This window comes from Psammomys obesus, unplaced genomic scaffold, assembly GCF_907164565.1.
Source record: "Psammomys obesus unplaced genomic scaffold, mPsaObe1.curated_primary_1811, whole genome shotgun sequence".
Taxonomy (NCBI): Eukaryota; Metazoa; Chordata; class Mammalia; order Rodentia; family Muridae; genus Psammomys; species Psammomys obesus.
The window spans coordinates 3,112,558-3,136,237 of record NW_026586550.1 but is presented as its reverse complement, the minus strand read 5'-3'; the positions used below and the strand labels follow the sequence as shown (position 1 = coordinate 3,136,237).

At 37.8% G+C, this 23,680-nt stretch overlaps 1 protein-coding gene across 2 annotated transcripts in view; it reads left to right on the top strand.

The window, feature by feature from the left end:
* Positions 1–504: 504 nt before the first annotated feature.
* The window catches only part of Heca (hdc homolog, cell cycle regulator), a 46,769-nt gene continuing 23,593 nt past the window's right edge, over positions 505–23,680 (top strand). Inside the window, exons 1-2 of one of the 2 annotated variants that reach the window (XM_055602074.1) lie at positions 505–552; positions 3,168–3,261. Coding sequence is in view for 1 of the 2 variants with exons in the window: in XM_055602073.1 (XP_055458048.1) it covers positions 20,143–20,176 (34 nt within the window). In the remaining variant the exon portion in view is untranslated. Of the gene's footprint in view, positions 553–3,167; positions 3,262–20,091; positions 20,177–23,680 lie in introns of those variants that run through there. The other variant, XM_055602073.1, reaches the window with a different exon arrangement.

The window sequence follows — 23,680 nt, the reverse complement described above, 5'->3', positions numbered from 1 at the left end:
TTGGACTGTTTTAGGATTTCTAAGTATATTTCAAGTTTTGCTTGTGATACTAGATAATACAGTTTTCAAAAATTACTAAGTTTTCCCAGTCTTTTGTTGTTGCCGAGACATCTTAGCTATAGAGCTCTCAGGCTGTCCTTGAACATGTTTCATGTCTATTAAAGTTTTAAAGGCTTTGTTCTGATCAGGTCTGTATTTGCATGTAAACTTAATGACTAGTTAAAACTAGTTGTTTCAGGTTTATAGAGTGGTTTTATGTCGGGTAGGACTGGGCCATTGTAGTTACCAAAGCAGGGTAATATTAGCTCTTAGTTGTTCACTGTAACTATAAATAACTCCTTGCTCTATAAAGAAGATTGCTAGCCAGGGAAAGCTTGGGGAAACCATAGTGTGGTTGGAGTTGAGGCAATTGAACTGGTTGCTATTTTTATTTTTTAGACACTAATTCATGAAGCTTTCTGCAAGGATTTGAGGAAACAAGCAAATGTGAGGAAGAGGCATCATCTTCCTGCATAGTAAACATCTGTGTGCTTATACTGGAACATTATGCTTGTAGGTGGACAAGATTTGTCGTTCATTATTTTTAGAATGTGGTAATCAGGCAATAGACTACAATGGATTTCATTCTGAAATTCTGGCTATATTAGGCCTCTGTCTTTTTGTTCAGCTCTAAAAATATTTGAAACCTTGATTATGGTATATCTAGTTTTCAGTGGGCCTGAATTGCACATACTTTCATAAATTCCTGTTTTGTGGCTAAGCAAGGTTCACCACAATTCATTCCCAGTACTGCCTTTGAGCTAATTCTGCCTTAAGTCTGTGTAGATGTAGTTAGTGCTTGCCTTGCATTTTAGGACCCATTTTAAATTAGTTCCTCAAATTTCTTTCGGTAAGTTATTTAAGTTCTCTCTGAGCCTAGTTTCTGCACGTATAAAATGAGATTAAAGTATCTACGTAAATATGAAGCAAGATAGCTATTATATATTAAAGAGAATATATTAGAACAGTTCCAAAGGAGTTTATAGCGTTAGTAATTTGTGTTAGATCCTGAAAAATAATCTCTCGAAAGAGATTAATGGGTAGGTTGTTTATTGTGGAGTGCTCTACATTAGTGGGAAAAGGAAGGAGGCAGTGTTGGGTAGAGGGGAGAGTTGACCTGTGTTTAGACATACCAGAGATGGGATGGCTTTTCAGTGTTAGTTAAATCTTGATACAAGAGATGTGCGGGCAGCTACACATCCACACCCACACAAACACACACATACACTCACACATGCACACTGACACTCATTGATGGTCATTTGGACTTACATTGCTCCCCTAGAAGATGGTAGACCTTGGAGTGGTCTCTCTGCTGGAAAACTTATGTGGCGAGGAACTCTTGTTTTCTTGGCATTTACCACATTCTTGCTTTAGACTACCAGTGCTATCACACAAAGCTAGTGTGGGATAAATAAACATCTTAGAAACTGCTAAATAGGCTTTGTGGGCCAGACTGAGGGATAACCACTATATAACACTAATTTGATGAGATGATAATGCTCTAAATCATGTATTAGTTGACACCTGAGTGTCATCTATGAATAGTATTTGTATTTTCGTTTTATTTTTGATCAGTAAGAAAATACTTTATAACCAGGTTTATAGTATACTTTAAATGGGTTGTTCCTTTTAGACATTTACTTTATTCATAATTTATAAATTGCCTATGTGAAACTGAGTTAGAACAAAGTTTTTGCCTGTTTCCCTCCCTCCTTTCCTCCCTCCCTTTCTCCATTTCCCCCTCCTTTCCTTCCTTCCTTCCTTTTTGGCTCAGGCTTTTTCAGTTGTGATTTTGTTACTTCTAAGTGCTTAAGCATCTGGCTGGACTTTGTGTTTTTTTTTTTGGGTGGGGGGAAGATTTGAGACAAGGTTTCCATACATTGTGCAGCCTTGGCTCTTCTGATACTAGCACTGTAGACCAGATATATGCCTGCCTCTGTCTTGGCAGTGTTGAGATTAAAGCTGTGCACCACCACTGCCAGCTGGACTTTGTCTTTTGAATCTTTGCAGTGGGGATTGCTGGAAATACTGCTTTCTACATCAGAATGTACTTTTCTTGTTACAGGATTTGTGATTAAATTAGAGAAATTACGCTTTCAGTGTCAAATTTCTTTTAAGTGTAAGAATATAAAATATTCCTCAGAGGACAGGAACTCCACAAGGAGAGCAACAGAACCAAAAAATCTGAGCACAGGGGTCTTTTCTGAGACTGATACTCCAACCAAGGACCAGATGAATAGATGTAGCCCATGGCAGTTCAGTGTCCAAGTGGGTTCCATAGTAATAGGAACAGGGACTGTCTCTGACATGAGCTGATTGGCCTGCTCTTTGATCTCCTCCCTCTAAGAGGGGAGCAGCCTTACCAGGCCACAGAGGAAGACAGTGCAGCCACTCCTGATGAGACCTAGGATTGAATTGACTAGGATCAGAAGGAAGGAAAAGAAGACCTCCCCTATCAGTGGACTTGGGGAGGGGCAAGTGTGCAGAGGGGGGAGTAAGGGAGGGATTGGAACCGGAGGAGGGAGGGAACAACAGGGGGGATACAAAGTGAATAAAGTGTAATTAATAAAGAATTAAAAAATATTCCTCAGAGAACTGAAGCTAGATGATAAGATGGTACATGTCAGTACTCCTAACACAAGGGAACATGGAGAAATTCAGGCCAGCCTGAGCTGCACAGGAGTCTGCCCCTAAACCATAAACCAAACCAAAAACCATGAGACAAAACTGGTATTTATTATGTAGCTTAGACTTCTTATGAGTTTCTCAAGCTTTTAACTGTGTTGAACTTTAATTAATTTTGTTAAAGAACTTAAAGGTAACTGAAAGAATATGGTTTTTGTTTTGTTTTAATTCGAAAGAATGTGTTAAAAAGGTGGTGGTGGCGGGAGTCTGTCCTGAGATTTTGGTGACTTTCCATACATTTTGAAGAGATTTATTTAAAACAATGGTTCTCACTTTTCCTAATGCTGTGACCTTTTAATACAGTACCTCTTGTCGTGACCCCCAACCATATTGTAATTTTGCTACTGTTATAAATCATAATATAAATGTCTGATGATGCAGTGTATCTGATATTCAACCTCTGTGAAAGGGTCACTCAACCCCAGATGTTTTGTTTACAGATGTTTTGTTTGTTTTTGTACCACTTACATGCCTGATGCCTGCAGAAGCCAGAAGAAATCATTGGATCCTCCGAAACTTGAGTTATGGACATTTGTGAGTTGCCATCTGGTGCTGGGAATCTAATCTGGGTCCTCTGGAAGAGCAGCTGGTGCTCTGAACTGCTGAGTCATCTCTCCAGGCCCCACCACACTTCTTTTTTTTTTTTTTAAATTTATTTGTAAAGAAAAACGTTTGGATTACATGAAATGTTTAATTCATAAAAAATGTGTTACAGGAATAAGAACTATTAATTAATAATTGATAAAGGTCATTAAGTACAGAACACTATTGGTCAGGTACAATTATTCTGTTTTCTTTAATTCTCCCAAGGAAAATTATTAAGTTGTAATCCTTACGCATTCTTACAAGCAAAATGAGCTTTTGTGTACATAGTCTGTAGATTTTACTGTTTCTAATTTTATTCTTAAAGCCAAATTTATCCAGACTATAATTACCATATTAACCTATGCAGAATAGTTTTGTGCTATTCTACAAAGTAGTAGCAAAGCCACCAGGCTCTATTCACTTGTAGCTTAGTAACGGATCTATTTTATGATATTGTCCAATGTGTAGCTTCTAAATTCTAACAATGTAATAAATGGAAATAGTAACTAAGTAATAAAAATAGCAACTATAATATATAATAAATAGGGCATAATATAAATACATTTTATACAGATATGCATACACACACACACACACACACACACACACACACTGTTTTTCTTTTTGGTCAAAGGGAGTTTTTGACGCCTTTGCCTGGCTGAAGCTGAAGATTCAGTAACTACATTGCAAGGCCATATTGCCAGAGATTTTTTACTTTTCTTTGAGCAAAAACTTGCTGAGGATTCATTTTATAAATGGTCAAAGTCAACAAGTAGGAGTCAGTGATAGTTGTATAGATGGGCTTATTTGAGTTAGGAAGCGCTGATCCTTTGCCTACTATTCCTTTTTAATTTCTTACACTGTGATTATACTATATTACTCATTTCTCCTTTCCCTTTGCTTGGTACAGACTCTCTCATATACCCTTCCTTGCTCTCTTTCAATTTCATGACCTCTTTAATTGTTGCATGTATAAATGTTATATATATACATATATATTCCTAAATATAATTCATTCAGTCAATATAATGTTACTTAGGCATATGTTTTTAGGACTCACTATTTGCAATTGGATAATCAGCTGGTGTGCTCTTCTCTGGGAAAGACTATTTCTCCCACTTTAAACATTCCTTAGTTCTTTAGGGTTGAGGGCTTGTGCTTCCCTGCCTTGTGTCCCCCAGCTCCCATCCACTTTGTCATATGTCTTGTCATTACTCAGCTCAGGTTGTGAGACTGTCTGGGTATAGTTTCTGTCATTACTAGGAGACACAATCTCACAGCATAGAGATTATGCTGGTTAAATAAAGTGATGGTTGTAGGTTCTTATTCAGGATCTATTACTTCACTATCACTGAGTAGTTGGCTAGGTTTCCAGTACCAAGCATGATTTTACTCTTGTTGAGCAAGTCTTGAGTCCATTTAGAGAGCTGTTGATTACTGCCAAGGTTAAGTGCCACTACTGTACCCTTAGGGTTATCATGCCATATTGGTTGTTGATGTGGTTCATAGGTGTTATAACTGGGCAGGACGGTTGATTGCTTCACTCTTTTGGAAGCATGCATGGTGACTCCTGGTACTATGAAAGCTTGTCCTCAGGGAGGAGGCATCGGATCAGTTCCAGCTCAAGAACTGGGCCCTGTGTCTGAAGTGCATGGTGTCTTCAGTATTAGGGACCTAACCATTTACCTTTAGGACTTACTAATGACAATAGCAATAATGTTTGGGGAGTCTGTTGGACACTTCTGGACCAACAACTAAAAAGAGAGCTTTTCATGTGTTGAGGTTTTTGTTGAGGTCTTTGGTTCTTGGAGCGAGCATTATCAGTCCAAAGGGCTTCTGTGTATTATAATTTCTTTAGGTAGATAGTTAATAGTATGGTTTCTTATGAAAATTTCAGATATCTCTACTGTTGTTTTACTATCTTCTGTTTTTATTGCCTCCTCCTCTTTTCTATCAGATCACTTGTCCTGCTGTTCCCTCTCTATTGCTCTCCCACCACCCTACCCTGGCAATGATCCCTTTTTACTTTCTTAGTTTCTGTAGTTACTACAGGATATATACTCACATCTGAAAATTTGGAGTTAGGAGCCTCTGATGAAAGAAAATATGTGATGTTTGTCTTCCTGGGTCTGGATTACCTAATTTACTATAATCTTTTTTAGTTTTATCTGCTTACCTGGAGAGTTCATGATTTGATTTTTCCTTATAGCTGAATAGTATTCCATAGCATATATGTACCAGGTTTTCATTATTTATTTGTTGATGAGGACATTTAGGGTTGTTTGCATTTCTTAGATATTGTGAATAGAACAGCAGTTAATATGGCTGAGAGAGTATCTGTGGAGTAAGATGTTGAGTTCTTTAGGCATATTCCATCCTGAGGCAGCTGTCACATTGCTTCTGATTTCTGGAATTGGAGTGAGATAAATGCTGGTGCTAGCTCACTTTAGATCTAGGCTCCCTCTCATGGAAATGGCACTGCCAATATTTAGAGTGGTTTTACTACTTTGATAAACCCAATCTGGAAACTTAGAGTTTTATGACTTAGGTGATTCTAGATCCTGTCAAGTTGACAGTATTAACCATTGCAGGTAGCTCAGTATAAAAGGTTTATTATGAAAGCTGATAGGAAGATCTGACCATGTATGCTGATAGAGGGGCAGGAACCAATAGAAGGGGAAAGATAGAGTTAAAGGAGGGTATATGTAATACTGTAATACTTACAACAAAGTTACAAGAAAAAGGGTGGGAAACACAAGCATACAAGGAGGAAAGCTGGGCATTTGAAGAAGGGGCCCTCCTAAGAAAAGTGACGAGGAAGTTTAAGTATCCCGTATAGACAAAAGTACACATGAAGGCTTTACAAAAATGAAGGTCATATATTCACATATTTTATAATCTGATTTTTTATAAGTTTCATGCATATTTTAGTAGAGCATTAGGTGTATAGGCATTGTCATTTTAAAAGATAATATATCATCATGTTTCTGTACCTTGGAGACTATAATTCTCCTATGTGGCTCCTATCCACACATATATAATTTACCCAGTTACTTCTGTTTAAGTTAATTTCTGTTGCTATATCTGTAAGGAAAGGTGTAGTGAAACCACTGAACTAGACCACTCCTGGATACAGGGGGTGGGGACGTAGGGGGGAAGGTTTATTGGGAATCAAACTACCAGGGCTATCGCAGGGCATGGATGGGGGTGCAAAATGGCACAAAAGCAAGTAGATTTTATATGATAATCAACAGGGTGAGTCTTTGAGCTGATATAGCTGTTGTGATTGACAGGACTAAATACCTTTGCCCAAGGTAGTTGACCTTTTGGGGATGGGGACAGATGAAAGGCAGTTCCTGGGAAACAGAAACCCCTCTATAGGCTTTTGTTGCCTGCCAGAATCCTTCTCTTTAGGACATCATCATAAGCACGACCTGGGCGTAGGGAGTGGGGGACAAGGTGTCTTTGTACCTAACTAACAATATCAAAATGCCATAGACTAGGAAAATAGAAATTTATTTTTCACAGTTCTGAAAGTTGGAAAGTAAAAGATCAGGAGATAGACAGATTTGGTGTCTACTCAGGGCCAGCTCTGGATTATGTTATTTTTTCATAGTATCTTCAAAGGGCAGAAAAGATGAGAAGGATGCACTTCATCCAAGGCATTTTTTTCCTAAGGACATTAATCATATCTATATGATTGATCACCTTCTAAGCACTAGCTGCCTTCTTAATGCTAATGCATTGGGACTTAAATTTCAACAGAAGTTTCAGGGGAGACCTAGGTTTTAAAACTGGAAGCAAATCAGATGACTTAGAAAAAGTAAAATAAAACAAGGTGTAAAACAGATATCTTCATTATACAAAAATAAACATGAGTGTATCGTGGTATGCACTGCAGCAGCAGCTGTGAAATAAAGGGCAGGAGCATGTGCAGTATTGATTTAACCATAGGGACTGGAGGTAAAGATGGAGAGGTAAAAGGAGCATGTGGCGTTGAAGATTGAGCTATTTAAGCAACAACCAGAGTTCATTCCATTTGTGTGCTCATTTATGTATTCATCCATTCATTAGACATTTATTATGTACTTATTGTATTCTAAGACAGGAAGTATAATCTTAAATTATACTTGGGAACACCAGAATCCATGCCCTTAAAGATGTTCCAAGTAGAAGGAAGTGAGAAAGGCCTTGAGCCTTGATTGCTATCAGCTTGATGTGGTTGAAGGGCTGAGTAGTCAGTTTGGTTGTTTGGTAGCCAGTGAACTGCCCATCTAGCAAACCTTTTAACTAGGGACAGCTGCAGAAGTGTGTAACCATAAGTCAGTGATAAGCTCGTCAAGTAATTGTATATTATAACAGTTTGAGGCTTTACCAAGTTAATGGTTAGGAGTAAGTGGTGAAGGGGCACTTCTGGGGAAAGTCAGCTTTGTAGAATGATAAATGAACTCTTATATGGAAGATAACAAAGATTTGTGATGGTCTGTTTTGTGTGGTATGGAGACTTCTCACTTCTGGTAGTAAGGGTCAGTCTCAGTAAGGAGATTTTTGGTAATTGAGTTCTCTTGGTAGGAAGAGGGGATTGCTCTGCTTTTAGGCAGATAAGAGGTTTCTAAAACTGAAAGCTCTCAACTCAAAATATTTCTGTAAAGAAAATTATTTGACCATAATGGCATATTTTGAACTCTTAAAATATTTTAATACTCAAATTATATCACCCCCAGAGCAATTAGAGCAAAAGCTAACCCACATGTTATAATTCAGAATTTCTGTTTATTTAATTTATCGGCAGTTCACTTGGTACAGAATGCCTTAAGGTATAAGCCTGTATAAAACTATCAAGAGGATGCATTCTGGCAAAAGTTAAAAGAACATCAGATTACTTTTGTAAATTAAAGAGGTCATCCTTTAATGTATAGTTTCCCCTAGGGCTAAATGTAGGTTTGGTTATTTATACTTTAGATCATATCTGTTCGAGTTAGAAAGAAAACATGTCAGGAGAGCCTTTCTGGTGTTGAGATGGAATCACAAACTCTTTTTGGCATTACTTAGCATTTCTGAGTGTGAAAATCATTTCAACATGATATTTTATAGAATTCTATTATATCAAAACTTACTACTACTTGTTATGACTAACACTGAACAGAAATGGAAACTGGGCAATGTACAAAATTAAGTTCTAGATGTTTTTTTATTGGCAGCAGATGTGGTCTGTAATCTGAGAGACTGAGCCTGGGATAGTTGGCAGCAGTTGTTAATGCACAAATATGGTAAGCCTAGAGCAGTGATACCAGAAGTCATGGAGAGAGCCTGGCTTTGAGAACTAGAAGTGTACTTCAGTGATACAGAAGAAATGTGCATATCTAACATGGAGCAGCACAACGACTTCTTCCAAAGGGTTTTTAGCTCCATCTATGTGTTCTCACCCGGTAGTGCTTAGGGTAAAGTAGCAGTAAAGTAAAGGCTATTATGGGAAAGCTTCTGGTCAGCAATGTTGCTGGGGATTGAACCCAGTGCCTCCTCACACTTGCAAGGGAAACATACTATCAGTAAGCTATGCCCTACCCTGTGAAATATTTCTTCATATTGTCTGGCATGAATTTTGAGCACCTTTATATCTTTGACAGTCACAAATGAAAAAAAAAAAAACAAAACAAACCCCAAATCATTTGCATTTGAAGGATTGTCAGTGAATAAACATGTCAGTATGTTGGCCATTTTTAGTTTTTCTGTTAGTGTTCTTTTGTCTTTTATGTGCAAGTTTTTGTGTTTTATTGATTTGTACAGTCTTTGTATATTCAGATTTTTTTGCATCTTTTATCTTACTGTTTGTCATTCATCTTTAAGTTGGTCTATACTAGCTAGAAATGTTTTGTATGAATATATTACACAGGTTACATAGGGACAAAGCATCCAGAAAAGCAAGGGGAATCTTTGGAAGTTTGTGCATAGCATAAAGTTAATTACACTTGAGACCTTTGAATACCATCTACACAGTAATGCTCTTATGTTCATGGACTTCTGAATACTTTGGGTTTGTCTGCTAATCTGACTGTAGTTCCTGCTGCCCTCTTCTGTGACTGTCTTCATCCCTGGCACTACAGTCCAGTAGACAGCTGAGCTCAGCAGTCAACACTGGTCTCTTAGAATCTTTGCAGTTTTTGTCATCTAAGTAGCTTGTTGCACCTGGTAGATAAAGGCTCCTGTTCCCTCTTTTCATGAACCAGCTTGCAAACAGAGGCCTCTTAAGGCCAAATTGCCTATTCTTAGTTATGGTAACAAACTTAAATTCAGAGGCAGAAGAAAGGTTTCATTTTTCTCATTCAGGCACTTGAACTGAAATGGCATGTGTATGTTAATAAAATAAGAATGTGTGCTCAGTTGAATCAAGAGTTTATTCATACACTATGCATGATGCAAATCCAGGCAAGCACATACCTTATTACATGTCAGTGATTTGGAAAAGGCTCCCAGACTCACTGCTTATGCTGAGGGAGTGACATTGAGAGGCACAGGTTAGAGATGTACATTGGTGTTGCCATTTTGCAAGATTCCTGAACCTTTCCAAGCCTGATTTTTAAGTGGTGTGAATGTGCATGTGTGTGTGTATTTTTTCTGATGGGGTATAGTGTGTGCATTGTGCCATAGAACACATGAGATCAAAGAACAACTTTGTGAAGTGGATTCTGCCCTTCCACTCAATGTGGGTTGCTGGGCTCAAACTCAGTCTGTCAGGCTTGCATCATTGAGTGGCAATCACCTTTACGTCTTAAGCTGTTTTGCTGGCTCTAAGTTCGAGTTTCATCTAGAGAAAATGAGGGTAACAGGATATAGCTTGTGATGAGCCCTCTACAAACCATAAAACTGTTTGAAAAAGCAGTTAGTTGTGCCATGATTGAGGGGGAGAGTTAGTGCTTTCTACATGGGTTTTGCTTCTTGGTTTGTGGAGGAGGTGGCTGCTTTCCAACTAGTGATGAATGCATACTCTGATTTGTTGTAAGAATATAGGACAGACCTTGGCCTTCTTCCAAGGAGTTCACAGTGAATGCTAACTTTCAAAATTCATGCGTTGCTTTTTTTTGGGGGGGGGAGGGGGGCTTTTGTTTCTCTATGGATTTGGATATGAGAGCTTTTACTGTGTAGATTTCCCTAGAGAACCTTCCTGGTCTCAGGGAAAAATCAGGTTATTTGAGTTAGTCTTTCTAGAATTTCTGCTAAAGGCTTTATGATACAATTTAATTTCTAGATTTTTTTGTTTATACATGATACTTCATTTTTTCCTTTTCAGTTTTGAAATGAATAATTTTGACTCTTAGAGAATGGCCATTGTACAAAACTATATCTGTGCTACACCAAGAGTTAGAAAATGTTTACTTATAGTGACATTTCTAGGTTAAACAGTCAGTGCCAGTTTTTAAGTTGGCACTTACTAGTTTTCCTTAAAACATTTTATGAACTACTCTTAAAGGGTTGTATCCTAGCAGGCCACATTAAGTGTGCATATATGTGGTAAAGTGCTAGGCCAAGACGACAGTAGTCAAGACTGAGGCTTGCTTTCATTTTCACTGAGTAGGTCTAAAACTTAGGCATGCCCTCTTATATACAGTCCTTTTCTTGTGACAGCAGAGTCTTTATTACTTGCTGGTTGCTGTAATGACTGTTAGGGTGATATCTAGAAAGCATTTATTTACTGTAGTAGAAAGTATATTATTTTGAGATTTCAGCTCAGCAGAATAAATAAGTAAATAATATTGTTTTTTAGGATATGGGTATATTGTAGAGGAAGGACATTAGCTATATTGTGATATGATTTTATTGGTTTAAACTCAAATCATCTTTGGGCTTGGTGTGTTAACCCAATAGGATACACCTGAAAGAGGCTGAATGTGGACTCAGTGGCCAGTGCTTTTTCTGCTCTCTGATTTGATATTCTTCATACCAACAAAATGGTTTTTCATGACTTTCTTTCCAAGTAAGCCTTTGTTTATGACCTTTTCTTTTGAATTTAGCAGCTCTATTAACTAGAATAGATTTGTCTCCTTGTCTTTTTGTTGTGTAAAGTGAAAGGTAAGGGTCAGGAAGCCTTTATGCTGTTTAAGTGAATCTTTAATATGGTTTAGCTTAGAAGTTAAGTAAGTTTGGGTGTTATACTAGTATGAGTACTGAATATTTTGAATAGTCTGTTCCTAGTTACGGAACTTTATGTGTCATAGTCTATCTGGTTATTCAAAGTTAGTAGTCATTATATGTGCTCTTTTTTAAGTGGTGCTGGGGATTCAAACTAGGCCATGAGCATGATAGACAAGTATTCTACCATTGAACTATGTCCCTAACCCAGTTCTATATTCGTATTAATCTGTGCTCATGCTTGGTGATGGAAGAAGGAAGGCCACTGAGAAGGTAAATGCCTTGAGTATATGACTAAAGGATGCTCTGTGTTCAGAAAGCATTTGTAGACTCTGCATGAAAGGGTCTCCTTATTAAATTCTATGGAACTATGATTTTTTTTTGTGAATATGGCAGTGAATCTCCTTTAATCAAAGACAATATGACAAATCTATTAACTATCAAAAGTTAGCTTACTAAACATCTTCATCTTTAATAACATTTAATTATACATATATACAATACATGCTGCTTTCCTTTAAGGATTTTACTATTGCCTTCAGTCCTTCAGTCCTTAGCCATTGTCACAGGCTCAGAAATCTCAAAGGTCTTCACAAGCTCCTCCCAGTCATGATAGCACAAAGCTATATAATTCCTTGACTCCTAATTTGAGTGTTTTGGTCAATTCCTGCACTTTCTTCATAAATCACTGGCTCTATTATTGCGAACTATGATATTTTAAAAGAAACATTCAGAAAAAAGCATGGGTCATTTTTCTCTATTTTGATAATCAAACTAAAGCAGCCATATTTTGGGTCTATGTCTATTTGGGTCTTGAGATGTCTTATGTTAGAAAATGAAAGTAGGAATTTTCCACCTTAGGGTGATAATTGATGTATCTTTCTTACTGATATCAGTGTGTTGGGAATTTTAAATGGGTAAAACATCTTTCTGTATTTAGTTTGAATTTGAAATGACGTTAGCTTTTAGGGTTTAATTGAATTTCGAGAAAGTAGATCTAGGAAAATTGATATACTGAGATAACATTAAAAAGTCTGTGATGTTAAATACAGTCGAAGATCTGCTTGGAATGAGGTTTCTTGTTTTTATTTATTTGGTATGTGAAGCTTCCAGGTTTATTTGTATAGAGTGGTTTACTTAAAAATAATAGCTAAGCATAAAACATGATTATAGGGGCATAATTTTATATATTCAGTTTGCTATCAATTTTGGTAGCAGTCTCTTATTAAAATATCATTAGAGAGGTTAAAGTTAAACTCAACCTAAGACAGGTAATTATTGGCGTCCCTGCAACTAATTGAAATAAGTTAACAAAACATTTTTGTAAGTACTAGTTTTCCATTATGTGTAAAATTTAATATTTTTAAGTGGAGAAAAATTACTTAAACTTTTTAAAAATTCAAAATTTTAAGCATTTACTTTTAAAAACTGTACTAGTTAATAAATAATCCTTAAACACCAAGTAAAAGAAGTGTGTGGCATGGGCACCAGTGGCTTCTGTGAGCCCCTCAGTGTTTTCCATGTTCATCTAGTTGCTACAGTGATGTCTCAGGAGGGCCAAAGCCGACAGGAGAGGCTTTGCTTGTGATCTGGCAGGTGATCTGCAAGTGGAAAAGTAGGCAAGCAGGCAAGTAATTGTGCAGTTCCTTGCGTATGCTTTAAAGACTTCTGGTTCAGTCTGGGCTTCTCGGGGTTCTAAATGTGTATAAGGCATGGTCATAGCCCAGTTTCAGAATGCTGATATGAAAACAGTAATCAAAATTTTAGCTGTTTCTCTCTGTGCATTTTTAAGTTGTCATACCCAGATTTTGAAAGGTTTGAGTAGATGAGAGGACAGTCTCCAGTTTAATGTAAGCATTGTAATTTTCATGTATTTAAACACTCTAAATGATAGTAATTTGATAGTTAGCTTTTAAAAAATAGTAGACGGTGATTAATAAAGAAACTTGGGACTGGTGGAAGTGCAGAAAATAAGTGACTGTGGGGTGCTCGGCCACAAATGGATCCTCAATATCATACCTCTTACCCAAAGCTCTGAGACTACCGCAGAAGAGGGGTAGAAAGATTGTAAGAGCCAGAGGTCATGGATAATTGGAGCAGAACTGTATCTTCTGGACATGACAGAACTCCTGAGCTCATGAACTTAAAGCAGCCGTGGTTGCTTGCACAAGATCAAGCCAGATTACAGTCTAGCATACAGTGGAATCCTTTCATGAGGCCTTCCTTTTAACTGAGGTTAGTTTGCAATGAAAAAAAAATAGCAAAATTGTCAAAATTAAGTTTTCAAACTCTGGAAATTAACCAAAAAGATTTTTTATTATAAGATTTTTTTTTCCCAGTATAAGTAATTAGATCGGAATAATTGGATTTGTGGTGTTTTAGCTTGTCTTATTCCCACTCCTCCTTTTTACATCCATATGAAGGTAGCTTTTAAAACTAGTAGCTTGGTAGTCATGGCAGGTGGGATAGGTTTGGAGTTTCTCAAAAAATCTTAGCCTGCTGAATTGTCACTATTTAATCTGTCTAGAAATTTTCTGGTTGGGCATGTCCTCCTGACCTGCTCAGAGTTCACCCATTAGTGCAAAGCCTTGTTCTTGAGATGACTGTTGAAAACAGTTGCCTGTACTCACTTACTGCAGCTTCTGGAGGTGGCAATAACAATAATAGTTGGGGCCAATAACTTAAAGAAAATTTGGAAGTGAATTGTCCTTACGTGTCTTATTATAAATCATGCATGATAGTATGCATACTTTGAAAACCCTTAAAATAGACTCCAATTCTATCTGGGGCTAACCTCCAGGTTGCACAGCATTAGAAATTAAAGACAAAAAGTTTTAAACTGCCATGCCACCGTTTGAAGGCATGCTCCAATGTATGTACACACAGCCATTCTGCAACGGGCATTACATGTAGTCAAGTCACATGTAAGTACTGACTAACCAGCAAGTCAGCTGAACAGAGGCTCTGGTGACTGAGCAGGACAAAACCTTTATCAAAATTACTTCAAGAATATTAGCTAATCTGTATACCAATACAGAGCAATAACAAGTCTTAGGAGAAAAAGAAATCAACATTTGAGTTGTTACTTAATATTAAGCATGCAAAAAGTAAAGTACAAGCAAAAAAAAAAAAAAAAAAAAAAAAAAGGAAAATATGACTTACTATTATTTTTCACCAGGTATGGCCTCTGTAACAAAGTACACTGGCCATGTGGCGGTTATTTAAGATATTTTTGAATTGGCCTGCATCTTCAGCAGCTGATAGGCATTAGTATTTTCAGAGACTTCATGTATTTTCTTTCTTCTGCAGTTTGGTAGTTAGTTTTTTGTCACTGTAACAAATACTTAAGCTAATCTGTTTATAAAATGCTAGCTGTTGCTAGCTGTTGTAGTGCATGATTTTGCTCCCAACGCTCAGAAGACAGAGGCAGCTACATCTCTGAATTTGAGGCCAGATTGGTCTGCATAGTGTGTTGCAGTTTCAGGATACATAAAGAGAATCTTATGAAAAGAAAATAAAGTTTATTTTGGCATATGATTTTAGAAGTTTTAGGTGTTGTTTGTTTTTAATAATTTATTTATTTTATTTGCATTGGTGTTTGCCTGTATGTTTGTCTGTGATAGGGTGTCAGATCCTCTGGAACTGGAGTTAGAGGCAGTTGTGAGCTGCCACGTGGTTGCTGGGAATTGAATTCAAGACCTCTAGAAGAGCAGCCGGTGCTCTTAACTGCTAGAAGTTTCAGTTAATTGGCCCTTTTGTTTTTCAACTGTGGACGTATGTCATCAGCACATGGTAGACCAAAACCACTCACATAATGAATGGAAAGTGAGGAAGAGGAAATATCTGGTATCCCACAATCCCCACTGGGACATACTTCTAGTGACTTGAAACCCTTCCATTAGGCCCCTACTTCTCAAAGTTTACCACATATTGTTAACCACGCCAAGGATCAAGCCTTTAACACAGAGAGGACCTTGGATTCCAGATCAAAAATACAGCACATACTTTAGTATCCTACCTTAAGACAAACTGGGTGATTTTATCTTTTAGAAGAGGGTCCTTCTTAAGTGCTGCCTATCCAAAACAAATCCCATACTTCTGTCTATTAGTACTCATTAACATGGTAGTTTTAATTGTCAATTTGACAATCTAGAATCACCTGGAAAGTAGTTTCAGCAAGAGTAGCTTGGCTTGTGGCCATGTCTGTAGGGGATTATCTTCATTCATAAGAAGACTTACATTTTGTGCATGGCAACAGGAAAACAAAACTAAAGCAGTTAGTATCCTGTAAAATAGGAAGACTCTGGACACAATTATCTATGATAAACCTGCCGAGAAAACGGACTTTTTCATATTGCATTGAAGTGATTACTATATAAAGTTACAGTTTAAATATTAAGACACTTTAGGAGTTTATTATGCTTTTCTTCATGTGTCCTTGTATCAGTTTCTTTTCTGGATAATGTGACCAAATACCTGAGAAAACACAGCTGACAGATTTTCATGGTGGAGAAGGTGTGGCGGTGAATGTGGGTTGGTTAACAGTGCTGACCGAAAGCAGAGAAAGGGGAATGCCAGTGCGTGGCAGGCTGGGCCTGAGACCATGAGAATGGTGGCCCTCACATGTAGAGTGGATGGTCTTTTTCTAATAAACAGCTCTGGGATCACTCCTAGACCTCCCTGAAGATGTGCTTTAGTGCCGTGGGTATTCATTAATCTAATCAAGCTACCATCACAGTCCTTATCTGGAGTAACCTCTATTGGAAGGTACTTATATTATCCTGTATTTTACTTTTTTTTTTCATTTTCTTTTCTACTTTCCCCTCTACCTTCTCCCTCTTTTCATTCCCTTTAACTTACTTTTTTTTTTTTTTTTCTGGGGAAACCAAGGGCATGGCACAGCTAGGTGTGCTTTCTACCACTAAACTCTACTTCCACCTGTTTTGGGGGAAGATGAGAGAAGAGGGAAAGCAGCTTGAGATAGTATCTCACTAAGTAGCACAGGTTGGCCTTGAACTCAACAATTCTTGATCCTCCTGCAATAACCTCCCAAGTGCTGGGATTACAACTGTGTACCACCATGCTTGGCTCCTTCTTTACTTTAGTTAGACTTTTTATTTGTTTTTAGTCCCATGTAGTAAGTTGATGTTGGCTATACTTACTAGTATTCACTAATTAAAAAGAAATATGACCTCATATCCATAATATTTGTAAGGGATTCACTTGAATATAGCCTGATCAGTTAGGAAGGTTAAGATTCAGGTTGTCATTTAAAGGTGTTCCATTCTCTCTAGAAGTAGAAAAGGGGAAGTGGGAAGTGCTGATGTCAGCATATGAGCACACAATAGTACAGTATTTCCAAATAGTCATTTGTGTTTATTTTTCCACTTTCCATACTACTATTTTGCTTCAGTACAAAACTGGCAGTATTTGAAGTTATGTATTACAACAAAGGAAAGGATGTTCACTAAGGCCAACGAGGCAGCACTCTTCTCTGGCTGGCTTTGAAAAACGAGAGCCAGAACTTTGACACCTATCAAGTACAAATATTAATTCATATTTGGTAAAACTGAATTGCAGGTTATGAAAGCAGATGGTGAAGAGTCTTTTGTTTTAGTTATCACTCCTTTCCGCAATTAATTCAAACTTTTTCAAAAGAGTATACATAGTATAAGTCAAATAATCACAGAGAATATTAATATTAGGAACTTAATTAATAGGTAAGATATTGCTTATCCTAAGCCATTGGAAGAGTTAGGTCACAAATTTAGCTTTAGTTCTAGCACACGGTGAGGAGGCAAACAGGAGTAGTGGTGTGCTCTAGTCTTTATTAGATTAAAAAACAAAAGCTGGTCAGTTAACTATCAGGTACTGTAAAACATAAGCAGTGCTAAGGACAATATCTTTTTATAAATAAACCACATTTATTTTGTCTGCTCTCATTATTAAAAGCAGCTTGTCAAGGGATGAAAATGTGACCCAGTAAGCAGATCTTAGCCATTTGATCTGAGAAGTCTATTTTATTTTGCATAGGAGTCCCACAGCTTAATGTCCCCAGTGTCCACATCCTATAACAAAAATACAGGACTGAAAAAAAAATACAGGACTGATTTAAGGTATCACACTATAGAGCAGACGGCCTGTGAGAGAAGTTTGAGGGCTTTTTATGCATTTATCTATGATAGACTTGTTAAGAAAACTTAGATCACTCTAAAATATTTCTTATATGAAGTTTAGACCTCAACATAAAACCAGACACACTACATCGGTTAGAAGAAAAAGTGGGCAAGACCTTGGAATTCATTGGCACAGGAGACAACTTCCTGAACCAACAGCACAGGCTCTAAAACAACAATTGATAAATGGGACCTCATGAAATTGAAAAGCTTCTGTAAAGCAAAAGACATTGTCATCAGAACAAAATAACAGCCTATAGATTGGGAAACGATCTTCACCAACCCTACGTAAGACAGAGGGCTAATATCCAGTATATATAAAGAACTAAAGAAATTAAAAAGCAATAAACCAAGAAATCCAATTTAAAAATGGGGTACAGAGCTAAACAGAGAATTCTCTGTAGAGGAATATAGAATGGCAGAGAAACACCTAAAGAGATGCTCAATGTCCTTAGCCACCAGAGAGATGCAAATCAAAATGACCCTGAGATTTCACCTTACACCTGTCAGAATGACAAGGTTAAAAACTCAAGTGACAACACATGCTGGAGAGGTTGTGGAGAAAGGGGAACCCTCCCCTATTGCTGGTGGGAATGTAAACTTGTGCAACGACTTTGGAAATCAGTCTGGTGCTTTCTCAGACAACTAGGAATAGTGCTTCCTCAAGATCCAGCTATGCCACTGCTAGGCATATATCTAAAAAAAATGCTCAAGTGTACAACAAGGGCATTTGCTCAACTATGTTTGTAACAGCCTTATTTGTAATAGCCAGAAGCTGAAAACAACCTGGAAATCTGTCAACTGAGGAATAGATACAGAAATTGTGGTACATGTAATGTACATAATGGAATACTACTCAGCAATTAAAAACAAGGAAATCATGAAATTTGGAGGCAGATGGTGGGATCTAGGAAAGATCATCCTGAGTGAGCTTTCCCAGAAGCAGAAAGATGTACATGGTATATACTCACTTGTAAGTGGATACTAGACTTTTAAGATAGGATAAACATACTAAAATCTGTACACCTAAAGCTAAACAAGGAGGAGAACCCGGGACAAGATGACCAATACTCACTTAGAAAGACAAATGGGATGGACATTGGAAGTAGGAGAAAACAAGAAACAGGACAGGAGCCTACCATAGAGGGCCCCTGAAAGACTCTACCTAGCAGTGTATCAAAGCAGATGCTGAGACTCATAACCAAATGTTGGGCAGAGTGCAGGGAATCATATGAAAGAAGGGAGAGTTAGTATGACCTGGAAAGGACAGGAGCGCCGCAAGGACAAAATATATCTGGGCACAGGGGTCTTTTCTGAGACTGATTCTCCAACCAAGGTCCCTGAATGGATATAACATAGAACCCCTGCTCAGTTGTAGCCCATGGCAGCTTAGCATCCAAGTGGGTTTTCCTAGTAAGGGGAACAGGGACTGTCTCTGACATGAACTCAGTGGCTGGCTCTTTGAGCTACCCCCACCCCTACCCCGCCAAGGGAGGAGCAGCCTTGCTAGGCCACAGAGGAGGACATTGCAGCCAGTCAGGATGAGACCTGATAAGCTAGGGTCAGATGGAAGGGGAGGAGGACCTCCCCTATCAGTGGACTTAGTGAGAGGCAGGGAGGAGACAAGGGAGAAAGGGTGGTATTGGGAGGGAATGAGGAAGGGGACTACAGCTGTGATACAAAGTAAATAAACTAATTAATATAAAAAATAAAAATTAAAGAAAGACTTGTAAAGCACTGTGCTGGCCATTATTTTTGTCAGCTTGGCATAAGCTATAGAATCATCTGGGAACAGGGAACCCTAATTGAGAAAATACCTCAGATTTGCTTGTAGGCAAGCCTTTTTTTTTTTTTTCTTTCTTTCTTTCCTTTTTTTTTTTTTTTTTTTTGTGATGATGTTGGAGAGCCTAGTTCATTTTAGGTGGTACAATCCTTGGGTAGGTGGTCCTAGGTTGTATAGAAAAGCAGGCTGAGCAAGCACTGAGTGAGCAAGCCAATAAGCAGTGTTTAGCTGTGGCTTCTTCAATTTTTGCTTTCAAGTTTCTACCTTAAGTTTTTACCCTGACTTTCCTTAGTGGTGGAGTGTGACCTGAAAGTTATAAGCTGAAACAAACCTTTTCCTCCCCCGGTTGCCTTTGCTCATGGTGTTTTTTAGTCACAGCAGTATAAACCCTAACTAAGCAAGCATTTTGGGAATATATTATGCTTTGTTTTTCTTTTTAATATGCCCTTGTTTTAGTTACTGTGATTATCATATATGTGGAATATTAATTAAAATTGCTTCTCAGTTGTGCTTTTATAAGATACTGGATAGTAGTAAATATTGATTGTATTTTTTGACAGAAAGCTGGTATTTACTGCTCACATTGCCAGATAATCAAACAATCATGCTGGACAAGCCTAGGGAAGAGGTAAAACCTCTTTGCATCTTCAGCCACTGGAATTCCAGAGGTGGGGGAGGACAGTGACTCTCCTATGGTCTTTGTCCTTCAGACACCATTTGGAAACTCTTGATAAGAGAGAAGAAATGCATTTTGAGGTGCTGAGCTATAACTTACATGGTAAGTGGAAATCTATAAAAGATAAAATAAAGGCATTTGATTTTGGTCAAATTTTGACTGTTACTAACTAAAGAGGATATTGGCAAAGATTATCAAAATCAAGCCTGTTTTTCTTTGAACAAAAAGGCTTTAAAATTTAAAATTAGAGTACAGTGCTAAAGACTGACATAAGGACTTTCAAAATGAGATACAATGTTTAACAAATGTCCAAAATGCTCTCTGCAGATATCTCCATTTATGTGCACGTACTTGCATATACACCTATTTTTGCAAATCGATGTGGTTTAGGGAACTGGCCCCACTTTTCCTTCAGAAGAGTGCTAGCAGTGCATTTAGATGCTAGAGTGCTGTGCAGTTTTCTAATATCCTTAAGTTCTAAATCTGAGCAAGAAAAAAAGCCTGCAAATTTATTGTCTAGGGGAGTATGATCCTATTATATAAATCTAACTATACAGATTTCAAATAATGGAATAATATTAATAAAAGACTTCATGTAGAATTTTAGGAGACACATTCCTCCAAATTATACACTAAACCATATCATAGTTCTAAAACCAGCAGGTCATTAAATTATAAAAATGCTTTGTTACTCAGTGGTCCTACTTTGTTTTAGAGCTTCTGACTTTTGGTAGTGTCTTATGTGAATCCCTAACCGTCGTAGAATGGCTTCAAAGATCTGGGTGACACTGTGATATTTTGATGTTCACTGCTATAATTTAAAATTCTATATCCTTTGAAGTAATTGGGTGAATTGATACTAGTGTTTAAAAACATTGTGGAAATCAGTAACTTTGAAAGAGAAATGAGATAGGATGAAAGATACTATAAAGTGCCACATTGTTAATTTATGAGATAAACTGAGAAATACAGATAAAGTTGATACAATTTAAAAGACACCTGTAAAGTCCTAATACAATACAGTGGTTGCTTGTTTGTGTGTCTTGAACATGTGTTTTCCCCATACTTGATTTCCAGACTTAAGATGATTCTTTTTGGGTGGGCAGGTCTTTAGGACCAACTTCATATAATAAATTCACTTTTGGGTTTTATGAATCCCTAAGTGTCTCTGGCCTAGAAGTTTGTGGAAGGGATTTGAGGCTAAAAGAAAGTTGAGAGGAACCAGATGAGAAAGAGGAAGGGGCCTATGTGCTACACTCCCTGTGTGTCCAGGCAGTCTGCCTATGTGGAGAGAAGGCTGATCCCTTCTGTGGAGCTGTGCTAGGAACTCATTTTGTTTTTTTTTAACATCGTGTTGAAAAATGATATGAATTTTTAGCAATAATTGGTTAAAGTGAAATGAATAGGTATTAAGTTCTATTTGAACTACTTCAATAACTTTTATTACTCATAGTGACCCTTTGATGTAGGCCCTGTTATTTCTGTGATTTTATGGGTAAGAAAACAGTGGCATGCGGCAGTTAAGTGTCTTGGCCGAGGCCTGAACACTAATGTATTGAGAGCTACACATGCTGACTCCCACATCTGAAGCTAAAAAGTGAAGACAGTTACCAGCAATTTCATGCTGATAAGGAAGACTACTTTGACATAGAGTTGTCAGAAATCTGGAAAATCGTATTTGGTATCAGGAGTACAGAAAGCTGGGTGCATAGTTGTTTGAGGAAGTGAGGTGACAGAAAAAGATGGTTTGTCTATTCCCTCCTTCTCATCTCTGTTCACCAGCACTTCAGGTGTTCCAGAGTATTAAATCTGTTTGGTTCATTTGTTCCGTCAACAAAACATTATCACTACTGCATTTTCCTGGTCACAGGTTTACACGGTTCAGTAAGACTTGCCCCCACCACAGACGTTAGAGGTCTAGAAAATCTTTATAACTTCAGATGATCTTCCTGACCCAGCCCTGCCTAGCTCTCAGTATGCTTGGGATGCTTGAGATTGCGCTAAGAGGGGTGGAGAGAACTCAGTTTTATGGTAAAGTCCTGAAAACGGTCATGCCTTATTGTGCCCACAGTTAATGTGAATGGGGGCTTTAAGGTTTTGTTAGATGGGGTTTATAGGTGAGCAGTAAATGACTACTCTTTATTATTTTAAATTTAAATTCTTTGAGAATTTTGTACATGAGTACTGTATTATTTCTACCCCTTCCTCCTTCCCCTCTAACTCTTACTGGGTGCCTCTAACTCCTTCTCAAACTCATGACCACCTCTTTAATATATATTTATTTATTTATGTATATATGTTTATGTGTGTATACATGTATCATACAATGGCTGAGTCCACTTAGTGTTACTCTTATGTATATGTATTTAGGGCTGACTACTTGAGCTTAGGTAAGTTTATCAGGAGGCTTGTGCCTAGAGAAGACTGATTCTCCCTTAGCAGATTGCCTGTAGTCCTTCATTTAAGGGTGGGGCCTTGTGAGATTTCCCCCACCCATATTGGCATGTCAGCTAGTGTTGTCATTACGTAGGTTTTTGTTTAGGCAACAATATTGTTGAGATTTCATGGGTGAGGCCTCCTTGTCAAGAATAGAAGACACATCTTGCAGCAGATGTGCTGGTCCATTGGTTCTTCTGCCCCTGTTCTCCACGGTGCTCCCAACCCTTATGAAGGAGTTGTGTTGTAGCTTTATCAGTTTGGGTTGGGCATCCCACAGTGAGCTGTTTTCTGCATTTGCAGCTTACCAGACCCTTTAAAAGGTTGTTGGGCCTGAAGTAGAGGCAGTATATAGGATGAGGACCTTGGAGAGAAAAGATTGCCAAGTAAGCTTAGCCCTGTTACTGTGTTGTTGAGATTTGAAGCTTCTTCTGGGTTTTGCCCAGAGTGACGTGAGCAAGAGTGCATAAGAAAAAAATTTGCATATCTTCTCTTGAGCAGGGAGAAATAGAAGCTGGGTCCTGAGTACTTGAGGATAAACGTATGAAAACAGGCCTGGGAAAGATTATATGCATGTTTTTGATGTCTCCACTTTATTTTTTAAGATAGTGTTCTACTAAATGGACTGATTGACTAAATTGGCTAGCCAGAAAGCTCTAAGGGTCTGCCTGCCTACCTCCTCCCGCCAGTACAAATGAGGACCACTGAACCTGGCTTTTATGATGCTTCTGGGAAGTCAAACTTACGTACTTGTGAGTGACAGTAAGCACCTTATTAGCTGAGCTATTTTCTTAGCTCTAGACATATATTGTTTACCATTGCCAACTCTGTACAAGAACATTTTCAGCATCACTTGTTAGAATATCATGATTGAATGTTCTGAGAGATAGTTGTGGAACATGATCTCACTGAATGTGGGGTTTCTCTTCTTTACCAAAGGTTTTTAGCTGTGTCTGGTTAGTTCATCCCATTTATATGGTTATGGTACTGCTATTTTCTTACAGGTTAGGAATTTTTGGTGGCACATGTCTTTAATCTCAGCATCTGCAGAGGCAGGCTACTCTTGAGTTTGAGGCCTTCCTTAGTCTATGTAGCAAGCTCCAAGACAGCTGTGGCTACATAGTGAGACCCTGTTTCAAAAAGAGAAAAAGAGTTAGGGATTTTATAATA